Genomic DNA, 26,782 nt, shown 5'->3' with positions numbered 1-26,782 from the left:
ATCCCTGCCACCGCTGCCTGCCACCCCCGGTGCCTGGGGCTGCATCCCTGTCACCCTCCGATTCCTGGGGCTGCATCCCTGCCACCGCTGCCTGCCACCCCCCGCTCCCCGGGGAGGAGGTGCCCCCCACCTGCAAGAAGAGGCGCCCGCCCGGTGCAGCGCTCGCACAAGTGACTTTATTCAAGACCTGGCAGGATGGAGGAGGGGGTGCCGCGGTGTGGGCACCCCACGGACACTCCACAGGTGCCCACAGGGGCTCGGGCAGCTGGCCCAGACATGCACACGCGTGCACATGCCCACGGGCTGCCAGGTGTGCACATGCACACGCACACAGAGCAAAGCCCCCCGCCATCCACAGGCACCCCCAGCCCCACGGGGAGCAGCCACTGCCCCCGGGGTGAGTGAGTGGTAGCTGATGGTGTGGGGCCTGCTGGCCCCTGCGGCCCCTCGGTGATGCAGGGCAGGGGGCCAGCCCCACAGCGGGCACCCCATGGCAGGGAGGGAGAACAGGAGCTGTGCCTGGCAGGGGTCGGTGGGGTGCTGGGGGATGCAGGGGGCAGAGGTGCAGTGGGTGCTGGGGACATCCCGGGCTGTGGGGACAGGGAGCAGTGACCGGGCTGGGTGAGGAGCAGCATGCAGGGGGAGAGAGTGGCCCCACGAGAACACGTGCCATGCGGGAAGGGGCGCGCAAGCGTTGGCAAAAACTGGCATTCCTCCCCCAAACGACGTGCCTGGAACCCCTCACGTGGACTTGGGGGGTCCTCGAGTGGGGGTGCCACCCCCAGCCAGGACGGGGGGGGCTGGTCGCCCTTCATGTAGGCACTTGGTTCCCTGCTAGGGGCGAGTGACTTGCCGACAGGGACATCAGCCCCACGTCCTACCCCCTCTCTGCCCCCTGCATTCCTCACAGCAGCCGTGGGGACGCCTGGCTGGGCTGACCCCCTGCTGCAGGGCTGGACTGGGACTGCTCTTCTGGTGGCCCAAAGCCCCCTGGCTGGGGGCCTGCACCCTCCTGGCCCTGCAGTCTGACTGTGTCAGCCCCATGTAGTTACAAAAGTATAGAAAGTCCCAGCATCGCGGCACATCCACAGCCCCCCAGCACTCCTGGCACCCCCAGAGCACCCCTCCAGCAGCTCCATGCTCCAAGGCAGCAGTTCACAGTTTTAAACTCGGTCCAATAGAAGTTGGCCAGGGAGAGAGGAGAAAAGCCCTTCCCACAGCAAAACCCCCACCACCACCCTGGCTTGGGGTGGTAGAGGCACCACAGGATGATTGGAGATTTTCAGCCATGCCATTGTGGGGGAGGGAACTGTGCCCAAAAGGGAGCCCAGGGTCGTTTGGGGGAGAACATGCGAACAACCAGCCCCACTTATTTAGTCTTGTCAGTTTTTGGGGGCACATCTGGGCATCAGGGCAGAGGACAGACCCCTCCAAGCCCTTCCCTGCGCCCCTTCCCTGCTCTCATGCAAAAATCCAGGAGGGCAACGATGTGGCCAAGCAGGGCCGGGGCACAGTGGGGGCACACTGGCTGGGGGGCTGCAGCGGCCCCCGGACCCCTCCTGCAGCCGGGTAGCGAGGGGGAGCAGTGGCAGGGCCCGTCCCTCACCCAGCGTGGGGTCTGGCCAGAGGGCTTCAGCAGGGGACCTGGACCCCACCAGGAGAGGCAGGGCACCCCAGAGGGCATCAGGGCTCTTCGGCCTCCTCCTCCTCCTCCAGCGATGCCACCCCGGAGGAGGCGACGTCAGAGATTTTCCGGCGGAGCGGGAAGTCCTTGCTCAGCACCACCTCGTCCTCCGTGGGCGAGAGACAGGCTTCGGCGTAGGACACGGAGTAGAGGGAGTCCTGGCACCGGAGCCGTGCCAGGCCCCGCAAGGCACTTTGGCTGGCTGGGGGCGGCAGCTTGGGCAGCAGCAGGTCCTCTCCCCCCAGGGAGCCCAGCAGTTTGGCAGTGAGTTCGGAGGGGGACACCATCTCCAGGCTGCAGAGGCTGGAGCAGAGAGTCTCGGGGGAGAGGGTGTGCGACGAGTCGCTCTCGGGCTCGCAGGAGCCGTGCCGCACGCCCAGCTGGCACAGGTGGCCCTGCAGCAGGTCTCGCAGCAGCGCGCTGGCGGGCATCGTGCCTGGCAGCTCTGTGGGAAAGCAGCACGTCTGGGTCAGTCCACAGCTGAGGGCACCGGGGATGGCAGCTGCCCCCTGCCCTGTGCACCGCAGGCTGGGACGAGTCCCGTGCTTGCTGTGCCCACAAATTGTTGCATGCGTGGCACTGGTAATCATCAAAGGAAAAGCAAAACACTCTCTGGCAGCACGGAGGTGTTGCATTTAAGGGATTCCCCATCCCTGGCTCAGGCACTGCCCTCTGTGGGAGTGACCAGGCTGGGGAATGTGCCAGGCAGTGGGCATTCCATTCCTTTGTCCCTCAGGGGTGGGTCACCCACCCCACCAGTCCCAGCCCACTCCCCACAGCACTTACCGGTGGGCTGGGAGCTCTCTGTGGAGGGCATGAAGTCCTCATCGTAGGACTCATCGTTGGAGTCATCCCCATCCACCGAGGACCAGGCTCGCAGCTTGGCCTCAGCAATGGCAAACTGCTCCGCCACACCTGGCACGGGACAGGCACGGGTCAAACACACACAGGGAGGTGCTCCCAAAACCCCACTGCCCTGGCATCTCTATGCCCACAGTGCCATGGCATGGGTGTGTGTGGATGGATGGATGGATGGATGGATGGATGGATGGATGGATGGATGGATGGATGGATGGAGACAGCCCGCCCCACCACCCTGGGCCGCAGTCGGGAGCAGCCCACCGGCCGTGCCCACGGTTCCTACCGGCAGCAAACCGCGCCTCCTGCTCGCCCTCGCTCAGGTGGCAGTAGGAGCTGAAGGCGCTCTCCAGGGCAGAAGGTGACTCCACTGGCTTACACCAGCCCTTCCACTCGATGAGGTGGGCAACGCGGCCCTGTGCCATGGCCGTTGGCTTTGTCACGTGCTCCTTCACCACCTGCGAGATGCCTATGGGATGTGCCCCAACATCAGCATGCCCTGGGGCACCCCAAGTCCCCACCACAGAGCCCATAACCCCAGGACCCAGCACTCCCCACCTCCAGTCCATGGGACCTGGCACCCCCATGTCCTCCTCTTGAGTGATACTGGTAACCCCCTGGTTCTCCCCAAACTCCAGACAGGGACCCCCCAAGAGGCCCAGAGCCCTCAGCTCAGGAGAGCCCCCTTTCCCAGCTGAGCCCCTGGGTGAGCAGTTACCGTGCAGCGAGGAGCGGGCCAGGGCAGCGATCTCCTGGATGGTCAGCGCGCGCCGTGACTTGGGCAGCATCTCGACAGTGTCCTCAACATTGACCTGCCAGAGCGGGCAGCGGGGTCACAGCCCTGGCACCATTTCCCTTCTGGGAGCCCCACACTGCAGGAGAGGGCTTGGCCCTGCTTGGCGCCCAGCCCGGGGGGCCTGGGGTGTTCGGGCACACACACATTACAGGCACGCGTGTGTGCAGGGGTGGTCACAGCAGGACACACTCCCACAATGTCAGCACACACTGGCACTGTGTACACACCTGCACGTGCCCGCTCAGGTAACCATGTGTGCCCACACATGCTGGCAGGCACCCAAACACAAACTGACCACAAACACACACCTGCACACTCACACCTGAACTCCACTGTACACACACATGCACCTGCACGCTTGTGTGCTCTCACACGTGTCTGTGCCCTGTGCTGGGTGGTGTCACACACAGTCTGTGCCCGCCCCAGCTTGTGCCGACACACGTGCATGTGCAAGGCCACCACGGCCCGGCTACCCAGCACCCACCGCCTGGCAGCACACACCGTGCCAAGGCATCCTGTTGTATGTGCCCATTGCCATCCCGGCCATGCCAGGCCCCGAGCCCATGGCCACGGGGGAAGCGATGTGGGATTTGGAGGCGCGCAACAAATTGCATTGCCATGGCAACGAGGCACCGTGGACTGATTTCTCCCAGGATACAGCCCGGCTCATGGCTGACGTCAGAGCAGCCCCGAGCCACCGCGAGCTGGCAGGGCCATGGCCAGGACGGGTGCCCCACCTCAGGGCACGGGCACACGGCCACCTCAGCTGGGCACGGCCGGGCTCGGGGGTACCTGGAGGAAGTCCTGGCTGTCGAAGGAGGCCTGGCGCACCAGCCGGGGCAGCGGGCGGGCAACGCTCAGGGGTGACAGTGCCTTCACCTCCTTCCACTCCACACACAGCGTTGTGTCCACGGCCACTGCAGGAAGAGCCGAGGCCAACCTCAGCACCTCCATTCCCCCAGCAGCCCTCTCAGTCCCCCACCCGCTGACCCTGTGGTGGCAGCTTCTTGTCCAGTCTGAGACCAGACACAACTCGTTGCTGCAGCGCTGGTGACTCACGCCCAGGCACCTCTTCCGCCTGTGTCAGCGGTAACGCGCGTCCCCAGCCTGGCACTGGGGACCAGGCACCTGTCCCAGCTTGGCAGCTGCTCTGGCAGGGGTGGGGGCAGCTGGACCGGGCTGGACTGAGCAAGGTGCTGGGTGTGTGAAGGGAGGCAGCACTGGGCCAAACTTGCTGGGGGTTGCTGCTCCTCCACTATCTCCATAATCCCCCTCTCCAATTCCCTGCTGGATCAGGAGGGGAAGGAGCAAGAAAGGATAGGGTCAATAAAAGCATCTGCACCCATCTTTTGCCACAACAGCTTGACCTCCCAGCACTGGCACCTCAAACAGATGGGTGCCTACACCCTCAGGCACTGACGCCCAAGAACTGGGGGCTCCTGACAATGCAGTTTCCATGAAAGGCCAGTCCCAAAGGGGGCAAGATGGGGTATCTCTCAAGAGCCTCATTTCCCCTGCACTAAGATGGGCCTGGCTGACATAAACCAGCTGTGAAGTGGGATACAGGGGAGCTAAAAGTGCTGCCTCCCACCTACATCTGAGGGTACACCCTGGCTTCCTTGGGAATTGCAGAGAGGATCGCCCCCACTCCCAGCTGTGGGCAGGGGCACCCTGTGGTGACATCCTAGCAACAACACCCCCAGGGCCCCTCCGGCATGTCTGCAACACTCTGAGCGCTGTCCTAGCCCCCATGAACCCAGCCTCCAGAACTCCCTCTGATCACAGCCCCCATCGCTCCTGCAGCACCCCCGCTGCACCCCACACACTGCAGCAAACCCCAGCCTCCAACACCCCCCTGAACGACTCTGTCTCTCTCATAGCCACCCCACAACCTCTCAGGACTCGAACCAGCACCCCAGTCCCACACCCCTTTCCCAGTCCCCTTGCACCCTCACCCCAACCTCCAGCTCCCCCAGAGCTGCAGTCCAATTGCCCCAGTCTCTACACATCCACACCCCCCAGATCTCGCTTCCCTCCCTGGGCCCCCCAGCTGCCCCAGAGCAGCACCCCCAGCTCCCAAACCCCCACCCATCTATAGCCCCCATCATCCTTGACGTACCAAAGTCCCCCAGAGCCCTCAGGCTCTCTGCATACACAACACACTTAGATACCCCAATTCTCTCTCACCTCCGTAGTTCCCTGTACCCTACATCCCTCACAGCCTGCCAGTCCCCATACACCACTGCCCCATCCCCTGGGTCCCCCTCAGCTCCCTGCTCTCCCCCTTGCCATATCCCCCAGCCCCCGTAGCCCCCCACTACCCTGGGGTATCACCCCCAGCCCCTCACCGTGCCCAGCACCCCGCATCCCCGAGTCCCCCTAACACCCTCCGTGCCTTGGGACCCCCATTCCCTCCGCTCCGCGCTCCCACCGCGGCGCCGCTCACCCACCGATGGTGGTTTTGGAGCCGATGCAGCCCATGCTCCCGGGGGGGCCCCGGTGCGGGCACTACCGCCGGCTCCGCGCCGCCCACATCGCCCCCCGGCCGCATGGGCGGCCCCGGACAGCGCCCGCGCCCCGCCGGAGCCGCTGCCGAGCCGGGCCGGGCCGCGGAACCCGAGCCCCGAGCGGTACCGGAGCCCCGAGCGGTGCCTGCGCCGGGCCGGGAGCTGCACGTCCAGAGACGTCACTGCTGGGGGAGGAAGAGGAGGGAGAGGGGGAGGCGGGAAGAAGAGGAGGAGGAAAAGGAGGAGAAATGTGCGGGATGAAGGCTGAGAAAGAGAAGGCGGAGGGGGATAAGGGATGAGGGAGAGGGAGGAAGGGGAGAACGGGGGAGAGGGAGGCCGGGAGGAAGAGGAGGAAGGGGAGATGAGGAGAGAGGTGAAGGGGGGATGAAGGCAGCCGGGGAGGATGAAGGAAGAGGGGGGCTGAAGGAAGAGGAAGAGGGGGATGGAGGAAGAGGAGGGGGCGCGGAGAGGAGGAGGATGGACGGAGGAAGAGGAGGGGGCTGAGGAGGAGGGGAAGAAGGCCGGCCACCGCGGAGAGCGCCGTGCCAGCACCGCGGACAGCGCCGCCCCTGCCGGCCCCGGCCCCCGTACAGCCCCGGGGGACAAGGGCTGGCTGGGACCCTGCAGAAACAGGGCACCCCTCAGCCCGACCTGCCTGCCCCGAGGGCCTGGTGGAGCACACAGCCTCCCACCCCATGGGGCTGGGCTGGGGACAGGTGGGGGCAGCCTTTGGAACATCGCGTCTGACGGCAACGGCCCCTGCAGGAGAGCCAGGCCAGCGCCGATGGCCAGGCTGATGGTCAACCGTGTTCACTCTGAAACCAGCCGACGGCAACTAACGCTGTGGTACCTTGGCCCTGGCACAGGAGGGCACTGCTGCGGTGCCACCCTCTGTCCCTTGGCAAGCAGGTTACCCAAACAGCTCCAAGGGCCTCCCTCCCTCTCCCAGTCAGGGGGAGCTCCTGCCCAGTCCCCATCCCGAGGCCTTTCCCTGCCAAATGCTTCCCAGCATTAGCGATGCCAGGGCTACAGCTCAGACAGATCAGCCTCTAATCTGGGGAACAGCCTCCGGTTAATTATTCTGTACCCTCTGGGCCATGGCCAGGGTGACTCAGCAAGAGGCAGCCCAAGGCAGCAAAGACCAGCCTCCAGTCCCACGGAGGACCAGCCTCTGTTCCCAGCAGGGATACCCCACAGGGGAACCCCAGCAGGGGCCAGCTGTGCCCCATCTCCACTCCAACTGCAAGACAAGGCCAGGAGGGGCTGATAGAAAAATGCCCTCCCACACTGGAAGGTGCAGGGGGCACCTGGCACACCTCCCATCTCCTGCCCCAAGGGGACCACACAGGTTCTGCCACTTATGCCTGTAGGAAAAGGGACATTTGGGGACATCAGGGCTCTGCTCCACAGCTAGGGTGCTGGCAGGGCTGTCTCCTCCACCTCCAGAGACACTGTGCTGGGCAATGCCGGCAAGGGGAGTCCAGGAGGCCTGGCTCCAGGCACATCCACTCCCCTTGCCACCCTTCCAACCCTGGAGCAGGGAGTACCTACCTGCCTTACAGGGGACAGGGGAGGCTGGTCGGTGCCCATGTTCAAGGCTGGCACCCCCACACCAGCCCAGGCACAAGGGACATTGGGGAGGGGGGCGGGGGGCGGCAACAGCGGCACACGGGGCATTATTTAGCAATGTTCTTTTATTTCCAGTTTTAAGGTGAAAAGATGCCTTTAAATCTTCAATTAAATACTCCATAAAGAAAAAAAAAAAAAAAAAGGCAAAAAAAAAATTATTTACAAATTCACGTGACCAGTAATTGAATCCTTGTTTTAATAATTACACATGCGGCTCGTCACATCCGGCGCTCTATAAATACAGGGGACGCGGATGAGGGGGCCGCCCTGTCGCTCGCCCAATTGTGGCCTTAAACGTCTGGGAGGAGGATGGGGGCTTTTGGGGTCGTGGAGGGGACTCAGCCTGGCCCAGAGAGAAGGGGCCACCCCCCCTCCTCCCCGGCACCCTCCCCAGGTGTCAGAGCAGGAGCTGGGGGGGGAATGATTTATATTTAAAATTTAAAAACCATAGAGGGGAGGGGGTCCAGGCAGTGATGGAGGAATAGAGAGAGGACAGGGGAGGGGGAGAAATCACGCTCCTGTCCCCAAACCAAATTTAATAAGTTTATATATATATAATCTCTCTATATTCATCAAGAGGCGGGAAGGAGAAAGAGGAGGAGGGAGAGGAGGGGAGAGATATGTCCCCATCCCATCCCCCCCTCTCCATGACATGAATCCAGGGGTGCTCTGCCCCACTCCCAGAAACCTGGTGTGCCTGCACTGGGAGGGGGGCGAGGAGGGTCCCCAAGGGGACCCATGGCAGCCACCGCCTCAGTCAGCATCTGTTTATTATCATCATGACAAACTCGTACAGGCCTTACAAACAGAACCAGGACAGAGGAAGAAGAGAGAGGAGAACTGAAAAAAAGAGAGGGGGGCTGCAAGGGGAACAGCGAGTCCCTCAGCCCTGGCATCAGCAAGTCCATGGGGGCCAGGGGTGGGAAGGGATGGAATCACTCCCCAGGGTGCCCCGCTCTCTCTCCCCCCTTCCTCCTCCTCCTCCTCCTCACAGCTGCTCAGTTGTTGTCCGACTCATCCTCAGCTTCCCGGAGCCAGGTGAAAAAGGCTGTCACCGATTTGAGAGCCACCCCTTTGCCCTGCTGCTCGGCCGGGTCCTTGCTGGACTCCCACTTGTAGAAAGCCTCCTCCTTGATGACGTCCTCATCGTAGAGGGCATCAAAGAACATCCGCAGCAGGTCTGGGGTGGGGGGACAAAGGGGAACCTCTGCTATTCTCCAGCCATCGGCCACTCTGCTGCGGTGGGGACACATTTGCCACCCTCTGCTTGCCCCACCCGCACCCACGATACTCACTGGGAGGCTGGTCCAACTTCACCACCAAGGCTTGCAGGGCATAGAGTGCCTGTAGCTCCTTCTGCTCATCCCGCAGGTACTTCTGGAGCAGCTTGGCCTGGTTGCGGATGACCATGGCGTCCACGCGGTACGGGTTCTCAACTGCAGGGGACAGGGTGTGAGAGGGGCACTGCAGGCAGGGGCACCCCCCCGCTCCCACCTCACCCTGGTACTCACAGACAATGGCCAAGTGGCACACAGACGTCATCAGGGCCCTGATAAACGTGTTGGACGAGACCTGCTGCTCACTCAGGTTGGCCTAGAGGGGGGAGGGTAAAATACTGTGAGCTGGAGAGGGAGCCAAGAGGAAGCCTCCAGACACTCAGGCATTGTGTCCCCACCCTCACCTCAATCCAGTCGTATATTCTTTGGTTGTTCGGGTTCTCCTTCAGCAGTTTGTCCATTTGCTTGCACAGCTCCTCTGAGGTCAGCTCCTTGCGGCTTGGCATGTCTGAGCTGTCCCCCATTGTGTACTCCAATTTCTGGGGAAGCAGGCAGAGAGAGCTGTTGAAGGCAGCACAGGGGAGTGCCACTCTCACACTGCCCAAGGTCTGCCCACAGTCCACCTCTGCCCCTTGCTGCCACCAAGCCCCCACCTGCTCTGTGACAAATTTGTTGACATCCTGGTCCTCAGGCAGGAATTCCTTCCAACTCAGGCCCCCATCCCGCCACAGCTTTCCTGCGGTCTTCTGGCCCTGTGGGACAGACAGCTGGCATCAGCACGGCATGCCCTCCATCTCCAGGGAGGAAGATACTGTGGTTTGGCCATGCCAGCCACATGGCCCAGACACTGAGAGGGATGCCCCTCACCATCCTCTCTTGTGGCAGGGGAGTTCAATCTCCACCTGGGCCCCAGGCAGAATGCCAGTCCTTGAGACTGCAGCCAGCAGCCACAAGTCCCATGCACTTACCATGCCCTTGCACAACAAGCCCAGCACCTCGACCAGCAGCGTGGTGGCCTTCCCAATGGGCACCAGGGGCTTTGTGATCTCCCTGTGGAGCACAAGAGACCTGGGTGAGCTACCTGCTCCAAGGAGGACTCCTGTGCCAGCCCTGCTGAGGAGCACAGCCCTCACCTGAACAGCTCTTCCATGGGGATGCCTTCTTCTTGCAGGATGGGTGTGATGAGCTCAGCCAGGTACAGCCAGATGTGTGGGATGTCAATCTCCATGTCCTCTGCGATCTCCAAGATCTCCCGCAGCCTGAAGAGCAGAGGGAGCTGTTGGGATCCAGCAGTCCCCATACCCTTGGCTAGGAGGGACTTCAGGATGTTTCAGTGTTGAGTCCTACTCAAGGCAGGGCCAAATTCAAAGCCAGGCTGCCCTAGCCCCTCACCCTTTGTAGTACTGCTCCTTGGAGAGCGTGCCTGCCTTCACCAGCTGGCAGAGCAGGGCCCCCATGTGCTCGCGGGAGATGGTGCTCCTCTCCAGCGTGGACTCGATGCCATTTTGCACAAAGATGTAGAGCGAGGAGGGGCTGCCCAGCTCCTGCACACACTGCAGGGCCTCCTGCAGGGAAAAGGGGGGTCAGTACTGCCCTATAGCCAGCTCTGGCTCCCCCCTTCCTCATCCAGGTACCACCAGAACCCTGCCCAACAGTGCTACCACACAGGGAGGGGAGCATTTGGCATGTCAGAGGAACACGGCCACCCTCTTCTCTCACCTTCATGTCATTGATGTGCAGGTATTCCTCTATGATCGCCTTGGATTTCTTCTCCAGTTCCTCTTCCGACAGCGCGGGCTTGGTGGATGTTGCAGGAGGTGTTGGCTCTTGTTTAACTGCAGGAGAAGAGCAAGGATCAGGCATCACCTGGGACAGGCAGAGCTGCAGGAGCAGCCAGAGCCTGGGGCATCAGCGCTCCCCAGCTCACCGGTCTCTCGGCTCCGGTCCCGTTCCTCCGTCATGCTCGCAGCCTTGCGCACGGCCTCGGGGCCGCCCTGCTTCTCCCGTTCTCGGCTCCTGTCCTCTGTCTCTTTGCTGAAGCTCCTCTTGGTGAGGGCAGATCTGTTCCTGTCTACTCTCTCCCCCCGGTCAAGACGCTCTAGACGGTCGCTGCCCTTCTCTGAACGTGACTCCCGGTCCCCTCTGTCCCCAGCCTTCTCTGACCTGTCACGGCTGGAGCTGCTCCTGGGCGAGAGAAAGACACAGTGTGAAGAACCCATCACCACTCTCCCTGACCCCAGACTGCAGAGCTCTGTAAAGTAAAGCTGTGCCACTCCAATCCCCACCTCTCTTTCAGCATTTGACCATTCTTGGGGGAAAACTTATTCCCTATTTCTCTCCTGTCCCAACTCATACCCTTTTCCTTTTACTCTGCTCCTTGGCACAGCTGAGCACTGCCTGCCTTTGTCCTACCCACACCTTTCTTCTGACGCAGACTGTGGCAAAGCCTCCCTTTGTTTTCCTCTTCTCCCACACAAATCCAAACTCCAGCTCTCTTTGGGGACCTCACGCTCCCACCCATTAATGTCTATCCAAGGACCCTCGGGCCAGACTGAGCACGCAGGGGTGGTCACCCAAGTGCTGAACAGTAGGGAGGACACCCAGGGTGAGGTCAACCTTCCTTGCCACAAGGATTCACCACTCTGAGCTCTCTCAAGTACCCATTTTGCCACAGGGGCAATTGATACTGTAACTTGCCTATACACTGATCAGCCACAAGACTGAATCAGGGGCTCTCCCTCAACCCCACACACCCATCCACCAAGGCAGGGCTGGCCCCTCACCTCTGCACCACACGGCGGGACTCTGGGCTCTCGGCAGGCATTGACTGCTGGAGCGCTGAGAAGCGGTTCAAGGTGCTCGTGGCTGGTCGCCCTGAATCAGATGCTGGGCGTGAAAAGAGGGAAGTCTCAGAGTTCGGCAACTCCCTGGTAGAGGAACTGCCAGGGGAAAGATCACCCCTCCCACTCTATCCCACAGCACCCAGCCAGTCCCACACTGCCTACCTGAATCTGCGGGCTTCGCGCCAGACCCTCCGCTGCTGCCTTTGCCCCAGCTCAGCCGCCCACCCGGTGCAAAGAGCTGGTTATTGGAGTCAATGGATCCAGGCTGCAGGTGGAGAGAGAGGGAGACAGTCAGGCCTGATCCCCCACCAAGGCATGACCCAGGCCAGGCAGCCAGCTCGGCTGCCCCACCGCATGCCCAGGCTCACCTTGGTAATCTTTGTTAACCGGCTGGTGTCAATGGGCCGGTTGCCCTTGCTGATGGGCACCGTGTTCCAGCCATCATCTGCAACCAGGCTACTGCGTCCTGAGCACAAGAAGGACAGTCATAAGGTGCAGACCAGCCTTGAGCAGAGTCCAGCAGGAGCAACCCACTCCTAGCAAACTCAAGTGCCCCCAAGCCCAGACACTCACCACCAGAGGATGGCCCAGGGGGTCCTCTCCTCTTGTCCTTTGACATGAGCTGCTGCACTTTGATGTGTTCTCGATGCTCCTCCATCTCTGCTTCCTTGTGGATCTGATCGATGGTTTTGGGGCCCTGGTCTCCCCGCCGCGGCACCCAGCTATTCTGCAGAGGGCAGGGAAGGAGGGAAGAGGGAACTGAGATGGCTGAAAGATGGAGGGAAAGGGATTCCCCCTTCCCAGCCACCCCACTCTCAAAGTCTCAGGTTGGTCTCCAGCCTGGGCCATCACTACTCTCCACGTGTTGTGGCAGCTTTTGGCACAAAAAGGCTCAGGTTCCAGAGCCCCCCTGCATTAAACAGCCGCCAATTACTGTGTGCCCACTACCACTACCATGATAACCAGGAGCAGGGGCTAGCATGGTGTCTCTGGGGCTGGCCACAGCTCACAAACCCACCCCTCTCATACAGGGAACACATAGAGTGCTGGCACTCAGAGGACATAAGCCAGCAGCTCCAAGGGACCAAGCAGCAGATGGAGGACAGTCCCCAGGCAACTGCATTCCATCAACCTTACCCGTCTTAGGTCAATCACATCCTGCAGCATGAAACGGATTCGGGATGATGTCTTTTTCTCTTTGATGATCTTCTCCATCTGATTGAAGTACTGGTCCATCCTGGGCTATAGAGGGACAGAGCCATGGTCACATCCCTTCTAAAGGCAAGGGAAGAGCAAGCAAGGTAGGGCAGGGCAAGGAGTACCTTGGCTTTCTCGAAGTCCAAGTCCTTGCCAATAGTCGTAAGCAGGCGGCAAAGGCACTCAAGAGACTCTTCATCGTGGTTTTTGAGCAGCTTCACCACGCAGTCATGCATAATGGCCTCTGTCAACATCTTCAGTTTGAAGAGCTCTCCAATGAACTTGATGTTGCCCAGAGATCGTCGGCGGGCCTTGTCCCGCGCCTCCTCCAGCTCATCCTTCATACGCGCCTTCTCCTCGGGCTGCACGAAAAGCACAACAGGCCAGTTCAGGGCACAGAGCCAAGCCAAGGACACCCATGCCAGCCCTCAGAGCAGACTCCCACCACAACTCACAGCACTGGCATCATCCATTTCCTTCTGCCGCTTCTCAAAGATCTCATCATCATCCTTGTCCTTCTCAAACTCCTTCTGGCAGCGGTTGAGCAGCAGCTTGCGGAAGTTCACAGTCACTGTGGGCTTGTCTGTTGTGGGCACTTTAAGCTGCAGGGAGAGGTATATAACCCAGAGAAAGAACATGAGTTGTGTCTCCCCCAAAAGCTGGGCAAATAAGGTGGCATTACTCAAATCAGGGAAAAGCCACCCTACAACACTGTGATGCCCTGCTGAGACTCTGAACACAGTCCTCCATCCACACACCCCAGTTTCCCCACTCCACATGGAAGGACCTGCACACTACTAAGCTCAGATGAGATGGCCAAAAAAACCTTGCCTGCTCAATAGGAGACCACCCAGCTTCTGCTCACCCCCATAAGGCAACGGCACATGTTAGCATAGGCAACAGAGAAGTTTGGCTCCGAGATGGCCTTCTCGAAGACGAGGTCGATGACACCCTTGAGCCGCTCCTCCGTGTCGATGGACAACTCCATCACCTGCTTCATCAGTTGCTGGAACATCTGGGGTGTCAGCTTGTTGAGGATGCTGCGGACACGGCGGAGCAGTTCCTGCAAGGGCAACAGGGTCAGCAAGAGCTGGGTACCTTTCCCCCAGGCCCTCCGACTGCCTGCCCACCCCAGCTCCCACCTGTGTCTTGATATTCTCAGGATCCTCCTCCTCGGAAGCACGTTTGCTGCTGGGTTTCCAGGCCTTCTCGGCCTTGTTCAGCTTGACATCCTCATTGAGGGACACAGTAGCAATGATTTTGCGGGGCTCCTTCCTCTGACTCGGCTGGGAGCGGCGGGGACCCAACCCTGAGGGCTGACACACGGAGAAGAAACTCAGCTCTCTGCTCTGGGACCAAGTGAGCCGGCTCCCAGAAGTCTCCAGTCCACCTACTCAGATCCTCAATTCCATCATGGACATCAGTGGCCCAGACACAGCGGCTCAAAAGCTTGATCATCACAGAGAGGCAGAGCAGGATGGCAGGAATGAAGTGAGGAGATACTCACCAGGCCCCGGTTGCCCATGACAGGCCGGCCAAGGTTGGCGAAGGAGGGGGTGAAGTCGGGGCTGCAGTTCATGCTATTGATGCGGATGGGGTCGATTGGCCGCAGTGGGGTCTTGTTGGCCTGCGAAGGTACACACGGCTGAGGATGCCCGGGGGCAGAGGAGCGGGATGGATCCATCCCCCAGCCTCAGCGCCGGGACAAGGAACTGGAAAAAAGGCCCCAGAGGTGCCCCCACACCCACCAAACCCAGGCTCAAAGGTCACTGCAAATGCAGCAACAAGATCCTGAGCACAAAAGTGAAGTCCCTGCCCCACCTTCCCAAGGCACAAAGAGGAGCCAGATCCCCACCTAACCACCATCCACAATTCCCCAATTTCCAGGGCCGCACCGACCTTGTCCAGCACCACATCTGTGATCTGGGGCAGCCCCTCAGGTTTCTGCATGCTGGCAAAGATGAACTGGAAGCCCAGCAGGAACTCCCGGTCATATCGCTTCTTCTCCTCAGGGTTCAATGGCTTCCATTGCTCTGCAGTGAGGGGCAAGAGGGACACTCTGACGTGGCCTGTCCCATATTCTCCAGCCTGAGCTGTGGTGGGTCTGGGTCCACACAGGGACAAGCAAGGTGAGATATAGACAACCACAGAACTGTCCCAGGCTAGTACACCATGAGCAAAACCATGCATGCTTAGAAAGCCTGATTCCATCAGGTCCCTGCCTCCTGCCTAGACCCTTATGCTGGGAACTCTGTTCCCCATCCCATGCAAAGCTTGGGGACAAGATGGGAGGGGAACGTAAAATTTAGGACACAGGGACCATGCCACCCCCACCTTCCCTATTGCTGGGTCCAGAGGTGGTGGCTGCCAGCAGAGGACTCTGCCCAGGCACAGCTTACCTTCCTTGTAGCCATACTTCTGGCCAGCAGCCTTGCCCTTCTCCGGGGCCAGCTTGTCTTCCTTCTCCTCCCACGTCTCTTCCGACTCCTCCTGTGGACGGGCAGGAGCCACATCCTCTGCTTCACTAGCAGGGGCAGACACGGGGGGCTTGTTCTCCGCCTCTGAGGCACTATCACCAGTCTGAGACTGCAGCAGAGGGGACAGGGACAGCAGTCACCCACATGAGCCTGTTCCTGTCCCCTTCACCCCACTCCTCAGTGTCCACCCCACCTCAGATCCTCATTACCATCACAGAGCGTCAGTGGCCCAGACACGATGGCACAAAGCAGAGTTCATCACAGGAGGAGATGGGACACAGGGTGATCCCCAGACACGCCAGGACACTCACCTCTTTAAAGGCATCCAGCAAATCACCTACTGCCTCCTTCTTGTTCAGCTCCTTCATCCTTCGTTTCTTCTTTGGCACCGACATGGCGACTGGGAGGAGAGGCAGGAAGGTGAAAGACAGGAACCTCCCAGTCCCCAGCACCCTGACAATAGCTATGGGGTCACCAGCAAGGCCCCAGTAACAGCAGGTGAGCTTCAAGATGCAGCTACAAGGATGTGGTCCTGTCACCCCATAACAGCCCCCACCCCCAAACACACCCTGATTTTCTATGTGCCTCATCAAAGTCTCCCATCCACATCACTGCCCTAGTGTGGGCTCCCCATGCTGTCAGAGGATCCCTGCAGACACTGCTCTACAGGCAGCCCTTACAGAGACACTCCTATACGAATCTCTGTTCCCATACACACTCCCCTCACTGGCACCCCTATACACCAGCCCTTACACGTGCTCCCCAGAAATTATCTGCCCTGAGGTTGCCCTCCTAGAGCACCCCTGTATCCCAACCCAAGGCACTCCATAAAACACATCCTGTGAGCCCATCTTCCCCATCACCCCTATGTAACCCCAACACTCCTGTGCGGGATGCTTAAAGAAATAAAGAGAAACCCTAACACATCCCCAGGGCACCCCGCTTTCCTCAATCACCCCTGTGTACTTGCATACCCCTACACAGCATGCCCTACATCTTCCCTGCCAATCCACCACCTCCCAGTGTCCTCACTGACTGGGGACAATCCTCAGATACAACCCTCATACATCACCCTACACCCCTGCATAAAACATCATGTAAAACACACTTCCATTCCCTGTGACATCCCCCACACACAGCCCTCTATGCTCACCCCATACATCACCACATAGATGTACTCCCCAGACACCTTCCTGATCCCACCATCCACCTTGTCCCCTTCAGCATCCCATACCTACACATCCTGTATCCCTAACCACATCTCTAACACCCTCCCTGTACCTCATGCCATGCGATGCCCCCCACCACCCAACACCCACCCTGGGGCACCCTGCAGCCCAGCATTCCCAACCTTGCGCGGTCGCCTCCGAGATCTGCGAAGGGGCAGGGGCTGGGCTCAAGCTTCGCTCCTGGGTCTCACCAGGGCCTTCGCCCTCTTCCTCCTCCTCCTCTGCAGGTGGGGAGGCAGGGGTGCCAGGCTGGGCTGGCTCCTCAGGCTCTGAGATGGGACTGACATCTGACTCGGGCTGCTCCTCACTCGGCTCCGCTTTGCTGGTGCCCTCCACACCATTGGGTAGGGGCAGCTCTTCAGGCTGGGCAACGGGGGAGTCCAGGGTGGGCACAGGCACCGGCTCAGAGACCGGCACTGGCTGGCACACGGGCGCCTCAGGGACCGTCTCAGGCGTCTCCTCCAAAACCCCATTGGCCTCAGCAGTGGTCTCGGGGCAGGGCTCTTCCCGGGGCGGAGGGGGGCTGGGGGAGGCGGGTTTGGCAGGCGCTTCAGGGGCCTGTGGTACAACGGGCGGTGGCGACGGCGCAGCCGGCACCGGGGGCACGGCTGGCATCGAGGGAACAACGGGCACCGGCGGCACCTCGGGGGGCACAGGCTCCTGCACAGTGGGCTCCGGGAGGGGAATAGCAACTTCCCCCTCCTCTTCCTCCTCCTCCCCCGCAGCCACCGTGTCCATGTTGGGTGCGGGCACAAGGGGCAGCTCGGCAGCCCCTGGCACTGTAGTGATGGCGCTTAACGTCTTTTGCGGGTCAGGTGGCGCCTCGCCCGGCTCCGCTTTCGTGTCCGTGTCCACAGGAGGCTCCATTGGCACCAGCGTCACAGGCGAGAGCACCACGGGCTCCACCTCAGGGATCAGGGGAGGGGGAGGAGACGGGGATGCCGATTTGCTGGGCTCCAGGGAGACGGGCTTGCTCACCACCAGCGCAGGCTTCGGGCGGTCATCTGCAAGGTGGGTGACATTAATGGATGACTCTCTGATTCCCTACTCATCCCATGTTCCTCCCCAGATCCCTATATCTTCAGGAGACATAGGGACAGATGTGCCAAGCCACATCACAAACGGGGAATGGGGACAACAGGGGTCCTCCAGTGCCCAGAGGACAGCTGAGATGAGTAAACAGTCCCTGTAAACTTTTCTGAATCCAACAAGGGGACACAGGTCCCCAGGTATGCAGGGATGGCCTCTTACTCCACAAGAGTCAAGAGAACCAAGGAACAGCGGGGCTGGCATTTCACATCCTGCAGTGCCAACAACAGGGGAACCTTGCTGCAGCCATGCCAGCTGGCACAGCCAGTCCTAGCACAGACACTTACCGGGCCGGACAATAACTGCTACATGGGGGGTCTCTCCATTGGCCTGGGGCTCCAAACCGCTTCCAGCCTGAGGGGGCAAAGAGGGAGTTGAACAGGGCCATGTGCACTTCCCGCTGCCGCAGTGCAAAGTCAGAGGGTCCACTTACCTGTGGAGGAGTGGGGGTGGATGAGGTCCTTGCTCCAGACATAATTTCTTCTGTAATGTCTTTGCCACCTTGGTTGGGGTCTCGTATTCGGATCTGTCCAAGAATCAGAGCAGAGTGAGGAAGCTGTTGGCAGACTGCAGGACACAACACGGGCCACCCCCTTTCCATGAGCCCAACATCCCACAGGACACCCTTCTCCAAAGGGAAAAGGAAGTTCATTCACTGCAGTGCCTGTCCTGGCCACACAGTTTGGGGAACAGTGGGTGCCACATCCCCTCACCAGAGGGCACAGTGTCCCACGGATACTGGCCTGTTCCAGTGCCTTGCAAGTCACTGCAACACAGCTGGAGCCAGCAGGTCCCCAGGCCAGTGCCCATCTCCAGAAGTGAGGGGACCCCAATACATCACTGTGCTGGCACAGGGGCTACAAGAACCCCCTCATTTAGGGACAATACAGAAGACTAACCTCAGCACACAGAAACCACAGTGAGCTCTGTGTCACCCCAGGCACACCCTATATGCCCAGAGCCTCACGTGCCCCATGTCATGGGTGCAGCATGAGTTACAGGGCACCCAGCTGTGGGGTGACTGGAGGGGTACACGTGGGTCTGGCTGGGACTACAGTGCAGGGGATAGCGCAGCCAGGAACCTTGTTCTACCTTCTGAACACGACCTACTCCCAGAACATCAAGTGCAGAGCTCAACCCATCTCTGATGAGAAAATGCCAGCATCCCACCTCCCAGTGGCACCCCCTGCCTCCCAGCACAGGGCCATGCCGGCAGCCGCCGGCTCCCCGCTATAAATAGGCCCCATGCGAGGCCTCTGAGCACCGGCATCTCCGGGAGCAGACAGCAGTTGGCAGCCGCGGCACCCCCGCCCTCCCGGGAGCTGTGACTCAGCACAACGCTGCCCGCCGGGACGACCAAGGTCGCCATCACCCACCGTCCACCCCAGTTCCCTTGCTAAGCCCTCCAGCCTGTGGGGACACAGCCCTGTGCCAACCCTTTTCCCTGGCATGCTGCACCACATCCCATCCCACACACCACCAGCGCCCGGGGCTGACACCATCCCCCTCCTCCACACGAGCGCACCCTCTCGCACACGAGCACCCCCATCCACGCCTGGAGGCAGATGGCTCCTTACCGTCTTGCGCTCTCGTTTTGGGGGGATCGGTGGTTGCTGGCTCACAATGACCTGGGCAGTGGGGACCCCCGCTGAGAACTGCTGCACCCCCTGCGCCGGGTAGTACGCACCCGCTGAAGGAGAGGAGAGAGCGTCAGAGCAGCCAAGCCAGATCCTCCAAGCCTGTCCTGAAGACTGCCTGATCTCCCAAACACAGGGGTCTGTCAGGAGCCCGGAGAGCCCTCGCTGCTCTGCTGCGAACCCCCATCGCATCCGGCCTGGATTGTCCCAACCCGCCTGACAGGCCTGACCGAATTCCTTCCCTGTGAAGCAGAGAGCGTCCCCGCGCCACCCCCACGCCCAGGCAGGCCCCGCAGGCATCCACCGTGCCCACCAGCTGCACACCAGAGAGCCCTGCCTGGACACTCGGCCATGTCAGGTACTCCTGGCTCTGCTGGTGGCCGCCTTCCTGCCTGCGCCCTTATCTCCCCAGGGCCAGCACCAGCCCGAGGGCGGCACCAGGCAGCCTCCATTCACACCCAGGCTGAGGGGCTCAGGCCTGGAGAGCCCAGCCCAGAGGAAGGAGCTGTGCTGAGGGACAGAGGCAGAGCTGGACCCCATCCAGGGCTGGCGCAGCCCTCAAGAGGTGCTCCACTCCTCCCAGGGCATCCCTGAGCATCACCCCAGAGCAGTGCCACAGGGATACGGGTGTGTTGGAACAAGCACAATTGGGTCCTGGCCTCCTCTGGCTCCAGCACCTTCCCTGCTGCACTGACCCTGAAAGTCAACCAAGGTGCTCTGGTGACTGCCTCATCTCTGAGTCAGGGACCCTCCCTTTGCTTGGGGGACTCACAGGGACGCTGAAGGGGCCTCACACGTCAGGATGGGCTGGGCATGGGGGAAAGGAAGGAGACCCTGAGCTGCCTAGCCCTGAGGACCAGACAGGAGACCCAATCTGATTCATTTGTCAAGGGTCACACCATGTCGGGTCACCCTACCAGTCCTGTGGGCAAGAGGCAAGTGCTGCCAGCTTCCCCAGGAAGAGCCACAGCAGCCCCAAAGCAGAGGCTGGGGGTACACCCATCCTAGAACCTCACAGAGATACCCAGAGCATGTCCCAGAGCTGTGCTCAGTGCACAAAGGTGCAGCAGTGTCCTGGCCCAAGCACAGGAGACAGCCACAGCCAGGAGCCACCTCCCTCCTCTGAGGGGCTGGCTGGGCCCTGAGACAAGAGGGAGGGAGGCCGGGCACGTACCTGGCTCAGGAGAAGCCCATCTCTGCCCTGGTTATGCTTTGCTGCTGTGCCGGGGCCAGGCCGGAGGCCTCGGCTCACATTTCTGTGTCTGCTGGGCCTCCCGGGGACAACCAAGCCTAAATATAGTCACAGCCCGGGTGGCCACATGCAGCAGGGGGAAGGAGGAGGGGCTGCTCACATGGCACTCCCCAAGCACCAGGAGGGGGCAGGCATGGAGCACCCCGGCTCAGCTCAGGGGGGTCAGCAAGCACTGAGCTGCTCACCACCCTGACAGCAAGTGAGGGGGAGCAGGGGATAAAGTCTGCCCCAGCCCTCCGCCAGCAGAGTTAAATATTAAACAGCCCCAATTTGGAAAAGGACAGGGGTGAGTGGACTGGTACAAATGGACCAGTGGCACATGATGTGCTGCTGGGCAACAAGGAACTGTTCCCCAAAACTACAATGGGGTCACAGAGTCAGCCTCAGTCGGCTGTGTTCAGCTCAGAGGGACACACAGAGGCCACGGGAGTAAAAAAATAGGGATGTGCTGGGACTGAAAGAGCACTGTGGAGCAGAGTAACCCCTCTGTCTGTACCGTAAGTCCCGAACTCTGTGGGGCTGGCTCCAGGATAAAAACTAGGGGCGCCAGGTTGGACCGGGTACTGTTGGGTCGGGACAACGTACGTGGAGCGACCCTGCAAGAGGAAAGAAAATAAGTCAGTTATGTCCCCTGCAGAGCATGGACATACCCCCAAAACACTCATGTGACCCCAAACCTGACTGTGAACTAGTTGTACACCAGGGCAGTGAGCAAGACACAGGTAGAGCAGACACCAGGTGGCTCAGAGAACTGTTGGGGAGGGGACCAGTACTGCCTGCCACGTCTCTACAGAGCCAGCAGCACCCTGCTCAAATCAGTGGGTGCTCAGAGTCTCAGGACCCCCTCCACCCCACCAGAACAGACCTGGGCTTCAAGCCCAGGCAACACCTCCTGCCAGTGCCCATCCCAACCCGCCCCCCCCCACAGAGCCCAAAGCATCGCCCTCACCTGTCCGGGAATGTAATAGGCTCCTTGGGAAGGTGTGTAGGATATCTGGGAGGGTATCATCATCACCTGGGAAGCAGCTGGATACACATGGGCAGGAGGGCCGGGCCGAGCCGTCGTGTTACTCTGCACGCGGGACGCACTGGCAGGAGGCTGTGCCCTGTTCTGGTAGAAATGCTTGGGGAGAGATGGGGCACAGCGTCAGCAGGAGCTCCAGCACCTTCGTCTGCCACCACCGCACTCGGGGGGAGACACCAGCCCCCCCCCACGCTGCCGGCACGCAGCACCGCCTCGGCAGCCTGCAAGGCCACCCCCCGCCCCGGCACCACCCTGTCCCCACGCACCTGCGGGGCCGCCTGGGTCCACCCGACCCAGCTCATGCCCGGCGCGGCCCCGGCCCAGCCCTCCCGGGGCCGGCAGCTCCAGCGCCCGGGGCCGGCCACGGCCGCACGCAGCTCGGCGGCGGCGGGTCCCGGCGTGCTCTGCACCGGCTCGCGGGGGATGCTGGGACCTGTAGTCCCGCCATGCCGGAGCCCGACAACATGTGGAGCTCCGCATTCCCACCCCGGCCAATGCCGCTCATCCCGACCCAGCTTGTCTGCCGGGCAAAAGCATCCCCGGGAGCAGCAGCTCCAGCCCCGCAACGAGCGGGCAAGGAAGGGTCCGCGCAAGCACCCCCGGGGCAAGGAGAAAGCGTTACCTGAAGAGACCTGAATCCTCCCTGTTAGCAAGCGCACGCATACAGAGGGAAAGGGGGAAAGAGAAAGACAGGAGTTACTGGCACTGGGACAGGGATAGCAGAGGAAAGGACAAGAAGTCAGGGAGCCCTGTGCTCTGTGCCCACATCCCAAATATACTGAGATCCCTTCTAGGGACCTTCCAAGGGGCAGGGATGGGTCTGATGAGCTCCCAGATAGCACAGCCAAGGATGTCACCAGATCTGTCCCCAACAGCTCCTCCACACAAGAGGGCTGATGGAACCCAGAGCCTTGCACGCCACTGCAGGGCCTTTGGAGACCAAGCAAAGCAGGGAAGAAGAGGGAGATGAGGAAGGGCACAGGCAGAAGCAATAGCCTGGGCTGGAGTTAGCACAGGCACAGCCACATGCTGCAGGCTTCATGCAAGGAGGGAATTGGGGAGACACTGCAGAGAAACCTACCCAAAGTCGAGCAGGCATCCCGCACTTTCCCCAGAGTCCAGGGTCCCCACATGCTCCCCAGCCCCTTCATGCCCAAGGTGGGTGTTTCTGTGCAGTGTCGGGGAAGGGTGTTCAGCATGCAGGGCAGGGGAAGCGGGTTAGTACCTGCTGGTGAATAGCCCGAGGCCCTGCTGGAAACTGAGAGAGGAGGAAAGGGAGGTTTGGGGCAGGGGAGGAAGGAGAGAAGAGCAGTCACTCTGTGGGCATCCTCATTGGAGGCGCCTGCCCTCCCACCCCAGGGCCAGGAGGTCCTCAGATGGCAGTCGTGGTCCAGACCATGGGCTCATTCCCCCTTCACAGGCACACACCAGGCCCGAGGGGCACCACGTTGCTCCTAACACCCCTGGGTTCCGTGGCAGTGTGGGCTACTCGGCCAGGAAGCAGAAAGCTGCTGGATACCCCTTACCACCCTCTGCAGCTCTGGACAAAATCCTTACCTGGCGCGGCTGAGAAGGCGTATTCATTTGTGAGGTCGGTGCCGGGTTAAAAACCACAGGTGCCGTCTGACCAGGTGGGAACGTCGGCTGGAAGAAGGCAGGGAGGGAAAGAGATGGTACCACTGCCCTTGGCACCAACTGGGGTGGCAAAGCTGGGTTCCCCAGCCCTGCAGGGGACAGTTACCTGCGGCAGTCCGGGAGAAGGGGCAGGGTGCGGGGCAGTCGGGGCTCCTCCTGTGGGCTGTGGAGCTTTGTTCATTTCATGGGGTTGTGCATAAGGATCCCCTCGCTATCTGCAGGAACAGGGAGAGTGGGCATAAGCTGGAGATGGCAACACCCCAGGCATCTGTCTCCTGTCCATGTCAGCACTAAAATCTGCAAATCTCCAGCCCCACAGCCTACCATTGTAAAGCCAGGCATCAGCCATGCCCCACAGACAGCATCCCACCAAGGCACGGACCCCCAGCCACCTCCTCCTGCCCCACTGGGCCATGGGGAAGATGGGGTAGGTACTGCCAAGTCACCCAGCCTGGGCAGGTCCTCACACCCTTCTGAGCAGACCCCTCATCATGCCCCAAACCCAGCCATGCCCACCAGCAGGACTGACCCACCCAAGGTGACCCCACAAAGCCTGTCTGGGCCCTACACAAAACTAGGCACCAGCGCCCGTGATCTGCCACCAGCACCTAGGCCACCACTAACTCCGGGGGGCTGGGTGGACCGGCGGCACCCCGGCGTCAGCCGTGCCCAGCTCCACCCCGGCTGACCTACTAAGCGCTTCCCCCGGCCGGCCAAACCTGTTCCTGCCGGTGGCGCCGGGTCCCCGGCCCACACCACAAACGCCTACCAGGGAAGGCAGGGAGCAGCTCCCTCGTCCCCCCACACCCCCGACACTCCTGCCCACTGCCCTGCCCAGGGGAGTCTGCAGCCCCCCAGCACCCAGGCAGCCCAGACACCCTCCCAGCTGTCCCAGGAAGGACTTGGCAGCCAGTGCCGCTCTCCCCGCCCCAGTGCAAAGGCCACCGGGGCAGGGAGAAGAGGCAGTACCCCGCACACTGCTGGGGGTCCCCTGCACCCCGCGGCACCCAGTGAGCCCGCTGCCGGCCAGACACCCAAGGGAGCGGCCCTGGTGCCTCCTGTAATCTGACGCCGGGACGCGTCAGCATAGCCGGCCCCCAGCCCCGCTGCGGGCACTGCCAGACACGTCCCACCAACACTGGGAAATGGGGCACCCAAATCCCCCCATGGCTGTGCCTCGGTATGGGGTGCCACCCCATCCCAGGGATCCCCCGAGCCACAACCCAGCGGAGATGGGCCCTGCCAGTGTTTCAGGAAGTGGCAGGCGCTGGGTTGCACCCCCAGTGCTCTCCCCGGGCCCCTTCTCACCGGCGACCCAAGCACCCGGCACGGACAGCCCGTACCTGAGCCAGCTTAGCTAGGCCTTGAGAACAATCAACCCTAAACAGAGGGGGAGGATTGTCTCACAGGGGACAGGGACACCCGGGGACAGCCAGACCTGGTCTCCTCTACCAAACACAACCAGGAGCGAGCAGGATACTCACCCCCCCGCGGGAAAAACCTGGGCCGGCTGAGCGGGCCTGCAGAGACCGTTCATCCGACTGACTGGGAGAGAGAGATAGAGAGATCAGGCCGGGCCCCGCGGGGGGGAGCCCGGCCTGGCCCCGGCTTCGCACTGGCCCGGGTAGCCCAGCAGGGCCGGGGAATGCGGGTTCCGTCCCCGGGGGGACAACGGGGCCCCGCGCGGCTGTTTGTAATCGGAGTCGCGGCCGCCTCTCCTGCGCCGGGAGCGGCCGGGCCGCGGCCTGTGCTGGGCCCGCCGACGGGGCGGGGGGTCCTGGCCCGGGGGGGACTCCGGGAAGGCCCAGCTCGGTCCGAGTGAGGGGCCGGGGGACGGGAACAGTAGTTCGGGGAGGCAGGAACGCACGGGGGATTGGGGGACAAGACAAGAATCACCGACGGCGGAGCTGGGACAGGCCGCGGCCGTGGCCCGAGAGCGGCCGGCCCCGCCAGGCCCAAGCGCGGCCTCGCCCCCAGGCCGAGGCGGCGGCCAAACCGGCGGCTGCGGCCGACTCCGTCTCGGGGCGGCGGCACCACCATCACGGCGGCGGGAGGGCGCGGTGCGGTGCCCGGTGCGGCATCCGGCGGCCCCGCTCCCCCCCGCGGCGGCGGCGGCCTCTGCCAAGGACACGTGTCACTGCCGGCCGCAACCGCGGCCCCGCGGGCACCGGCGGCGGCACGACAGGCCGGTCGCGGCGGGGCGGGGGCGGCATTGCTCGCAACACATGCGGCGGCGGCGCCGGGCCTAGGCGGGCGCGGCGCCGGGAGCACGTGTGCGGTGGCGGCGGCGGGGCGCACCGGTCGGCACGTGGGCGCGGACGGACGCGGCCGCCGCGGGATCACCGGGACGTGGGGACCATCGGGACGAGCGGGGGGCCCGGCGCAGCAGCGGAGCGAAGCACGGGACAGGGCGTGGGAAGGGGGGTGGCGGCGGCGGGGCGGCACCCACGTGGTGGCGGCGGCGGCGGCGCGACAAGGCCCGGCGAAGCGAAGCACGGGGAAGGGGGAGGAATAGGGCGGCACGCGCGGCCCCGGTACCGGCGACCCCCCACCCCCCCCGCGGGGCGCGCGCCCGCCCCGCCCCCGCCCGTTACCTTCAGTCTCCTTCAGCGCGCGCGGCCCGACGCAGCCGCAGCGCAGCGCAGCACGACCATTTCCGGAGCCGCGCCGCGCGGAGGGGGCGGGGCCGCGGGGCCGCGCGCCCGCCGCCGCCGCGGGGGAGGGGCGCACGGGGGCGGGGCTGCCACGCCCGGAGCTGCGCCGGGCCCCGCCCCCGCCCGCACGTTGCGCCGCCGCCGCGCCCGCCCCGCCGCCGCGGTCACGTGACGGGGCGGGGCGAGGCCCGGGCGGCCCGGAGGGGGCCGGGGGCCGCACGGCTACGCCCCATCCCCGCGGCCACGCCCGCCGTGCCGACCCGTCCCGCCGCCGCGCGCTCCGTGCAGGGTCACGAGGGGAGTGGGCGCACCCGGCACCGGCACCGGTCGGGACGCACGCTCACCCGGGGCCTGACACCACCGGCGTCCCACAGCCACCCAGGGACCGGCACCAGCGGCGCCCGCACCCAGTCGGTGCTTGGCACCACCGGAACCCGGCCTCACCCAGAACTTGACATTGCCCCAGCGGGCACCCACTCGTGCTCCATCCAACCCTGGCCACATCCGTGATGCACCCTCGTGCACCGGCACCTTCCCGGGACATGGGACTTGCCCGGCCAGGAGCTGCACACGCCCAGAGCCCACCCAGCACCTCACACCCACAAGGAACACGGTCCCCATCCTGCACCCCGCAGGATGCAGCACCTTACCCCGACCCTGCATTCAGCCCCCTCCCTTTGGTACTCAGCACCCCACTCCCACCCAGACACAGCCTCCCGTGTTCACCCAGCTGGGACACAGCAGGTGTCAGACACCGTCACTTTTGGAAACAGGGCAGGGGCTTTCCTCTTCGCTAAAAATACTTTCCATGTGGCTTCTGTCCCCACCTCCCTGACTGCTTTTAACCCCAATGTCAGCTCTGGAGCAGCACCAAATGATGGCAGAGCCCAGCACATCTGGCAGGGCAGTTGAAAGTTGGGAGTTGCCAGCCAAGACCCCCCAGGAGGGCAGAGCCAGGCAGGGACAGGCCATGCTGGGCTAAAGGGGAGTTGCA

General features: G+C 62.3%; 2 protein-coding genes and 2 non-coding genes across 15 annotated transcripts; all 4 read right to left on the bottom strand.

Moving 5' to 3' along the window:
• Window positions 1-149: 149 nt before the first annotated feature.
• On the bottom strand, window positions 150-5,889 carry FAM131A (family with sequence similarity 131 member A). Its single transcript, XM_063167189.1, is given in 7 exon segments — window positions 150-2,129; window positions 2,471-2,599; window positions 2,829-3,011; window positions 3,261-3,354; window positions 4,131-4,255; window positions 5,789-5,832; window positions 5,834-5,889. Coding segments are annotated over 7 exon segments (1,077 nt in total). The 3' UTR covers window positions 150-1,683.
• Window positions 5,890-7,653: 1,764 nt separating this feature from the next.
• EIF4G1 (eukaryotic translation initiation factor 4 gamma 1) lies at window positions 7,654-25,811 on the bottom strand. 12 transcript variants are annotated; one of them, XM_063167183.1, is made up of 35 exons: window positions 25,729-25,811; window positions 24,619-24,679; window positions 23,241-23,349; window positions 23,057-23,143; window positions 22,725-22,757; window positions 22,122-22,142; window positions 21,425-21,598; window positions 20,972-21,071; window positions 19,164-19,276; window positions 18,020-18,112; window positions 17,874-17,940; window positions 16,620-17,501; window positions 15,580-15,668; window positions 15,191-15,377; window positions 14,691-14,824; window positions 14,299-14,436; window positions 13,934-14,107; window positions 13,657-13,854; window positions 13,247-13,393; window positions 12,917-13,153; window positions 12,732-12,836; window positions 12,168-12,321; window positions 11,963-12,060; window positions 11,757-11,859; window positions 11,535-11,637; window positions 10,679-10,935; window positions 10,471-10,586; window positions 10,144-10,316; window positions 9,885-10,010; window positions 9,720-9,801; window positions 9,405-9,503; window positions 9,156-9,290; window positions 8,986-9,067; window positions 8,770-8,910; window positions 7,654-8,654 (listed from the first exon to the last, which is right to left on the bottom strand). In XM_063167183.1, the coding sequence occupies exons 3-35, from the start codon at window positions 23,313-23,315 to the stop codon at window positions 8,473-8,475; spliced, it is 4,905 nt and encodes a 1,634-aa protein (XP_063023253.1). In that variant the 5' UTR covers window positions 23,316-23,349; window positions 24,619-24,679; window positions 25,729-25,811; the 3' UTR covers window positions 7,654-8,472. The 12 variants fall into 12 exon arrangements, with proteins under 12 accessions (XP_063023253.1, XP_063023246.1, XP_063023249.1 ...); XM_063167176.1 differs by having other exon boundaries at window positions 8,770-9,067; XM_063167179.1 differs by having other exon boundaries at window positions 8,770-9,067; window positions 11,535-11,625.
• Window positions 14,182-14,256, bottom strand: LOC134424005 (small nucleolar RNA SNORD66). Its single transcript, XR_010029298.1, has one exon. It is a non-coding gene; the product is annotated as a small nucleolar RNA SNORD66 (small nucleolar RNA).
• LOC134424004 (small nucleolar RNA SNORD66) lies at window positions 15,459-15,535 on the bottom strand. The gene has a single exon (XR_010029297.1). It is a non-coding gene; the product is annotated as a small nucleolar RNA SNORD66 (small nucleolar RNA).
• Window positions 25,812-26,782: the final 971 nt, after the last annotated feature.

Source organism: Melospiza melodia, chromosome 12, assembly GCF_035770615.1.
Source record: "Melospiza melodia melodia isolate bMelMel2 chromosome 12, bMelMel2.pri, whole genome shotgun sequence".
Classification (NCBI taxonomy): domain Eukaryota; kingdom Metazoa; phylum Chordata; class Aves; order Passeriformes; family Passerellidae; genus Melospiza; species Melospiza melodia.
This window is presented reverse-complemented; position numbering and strand designations above follow the sequence as displayed.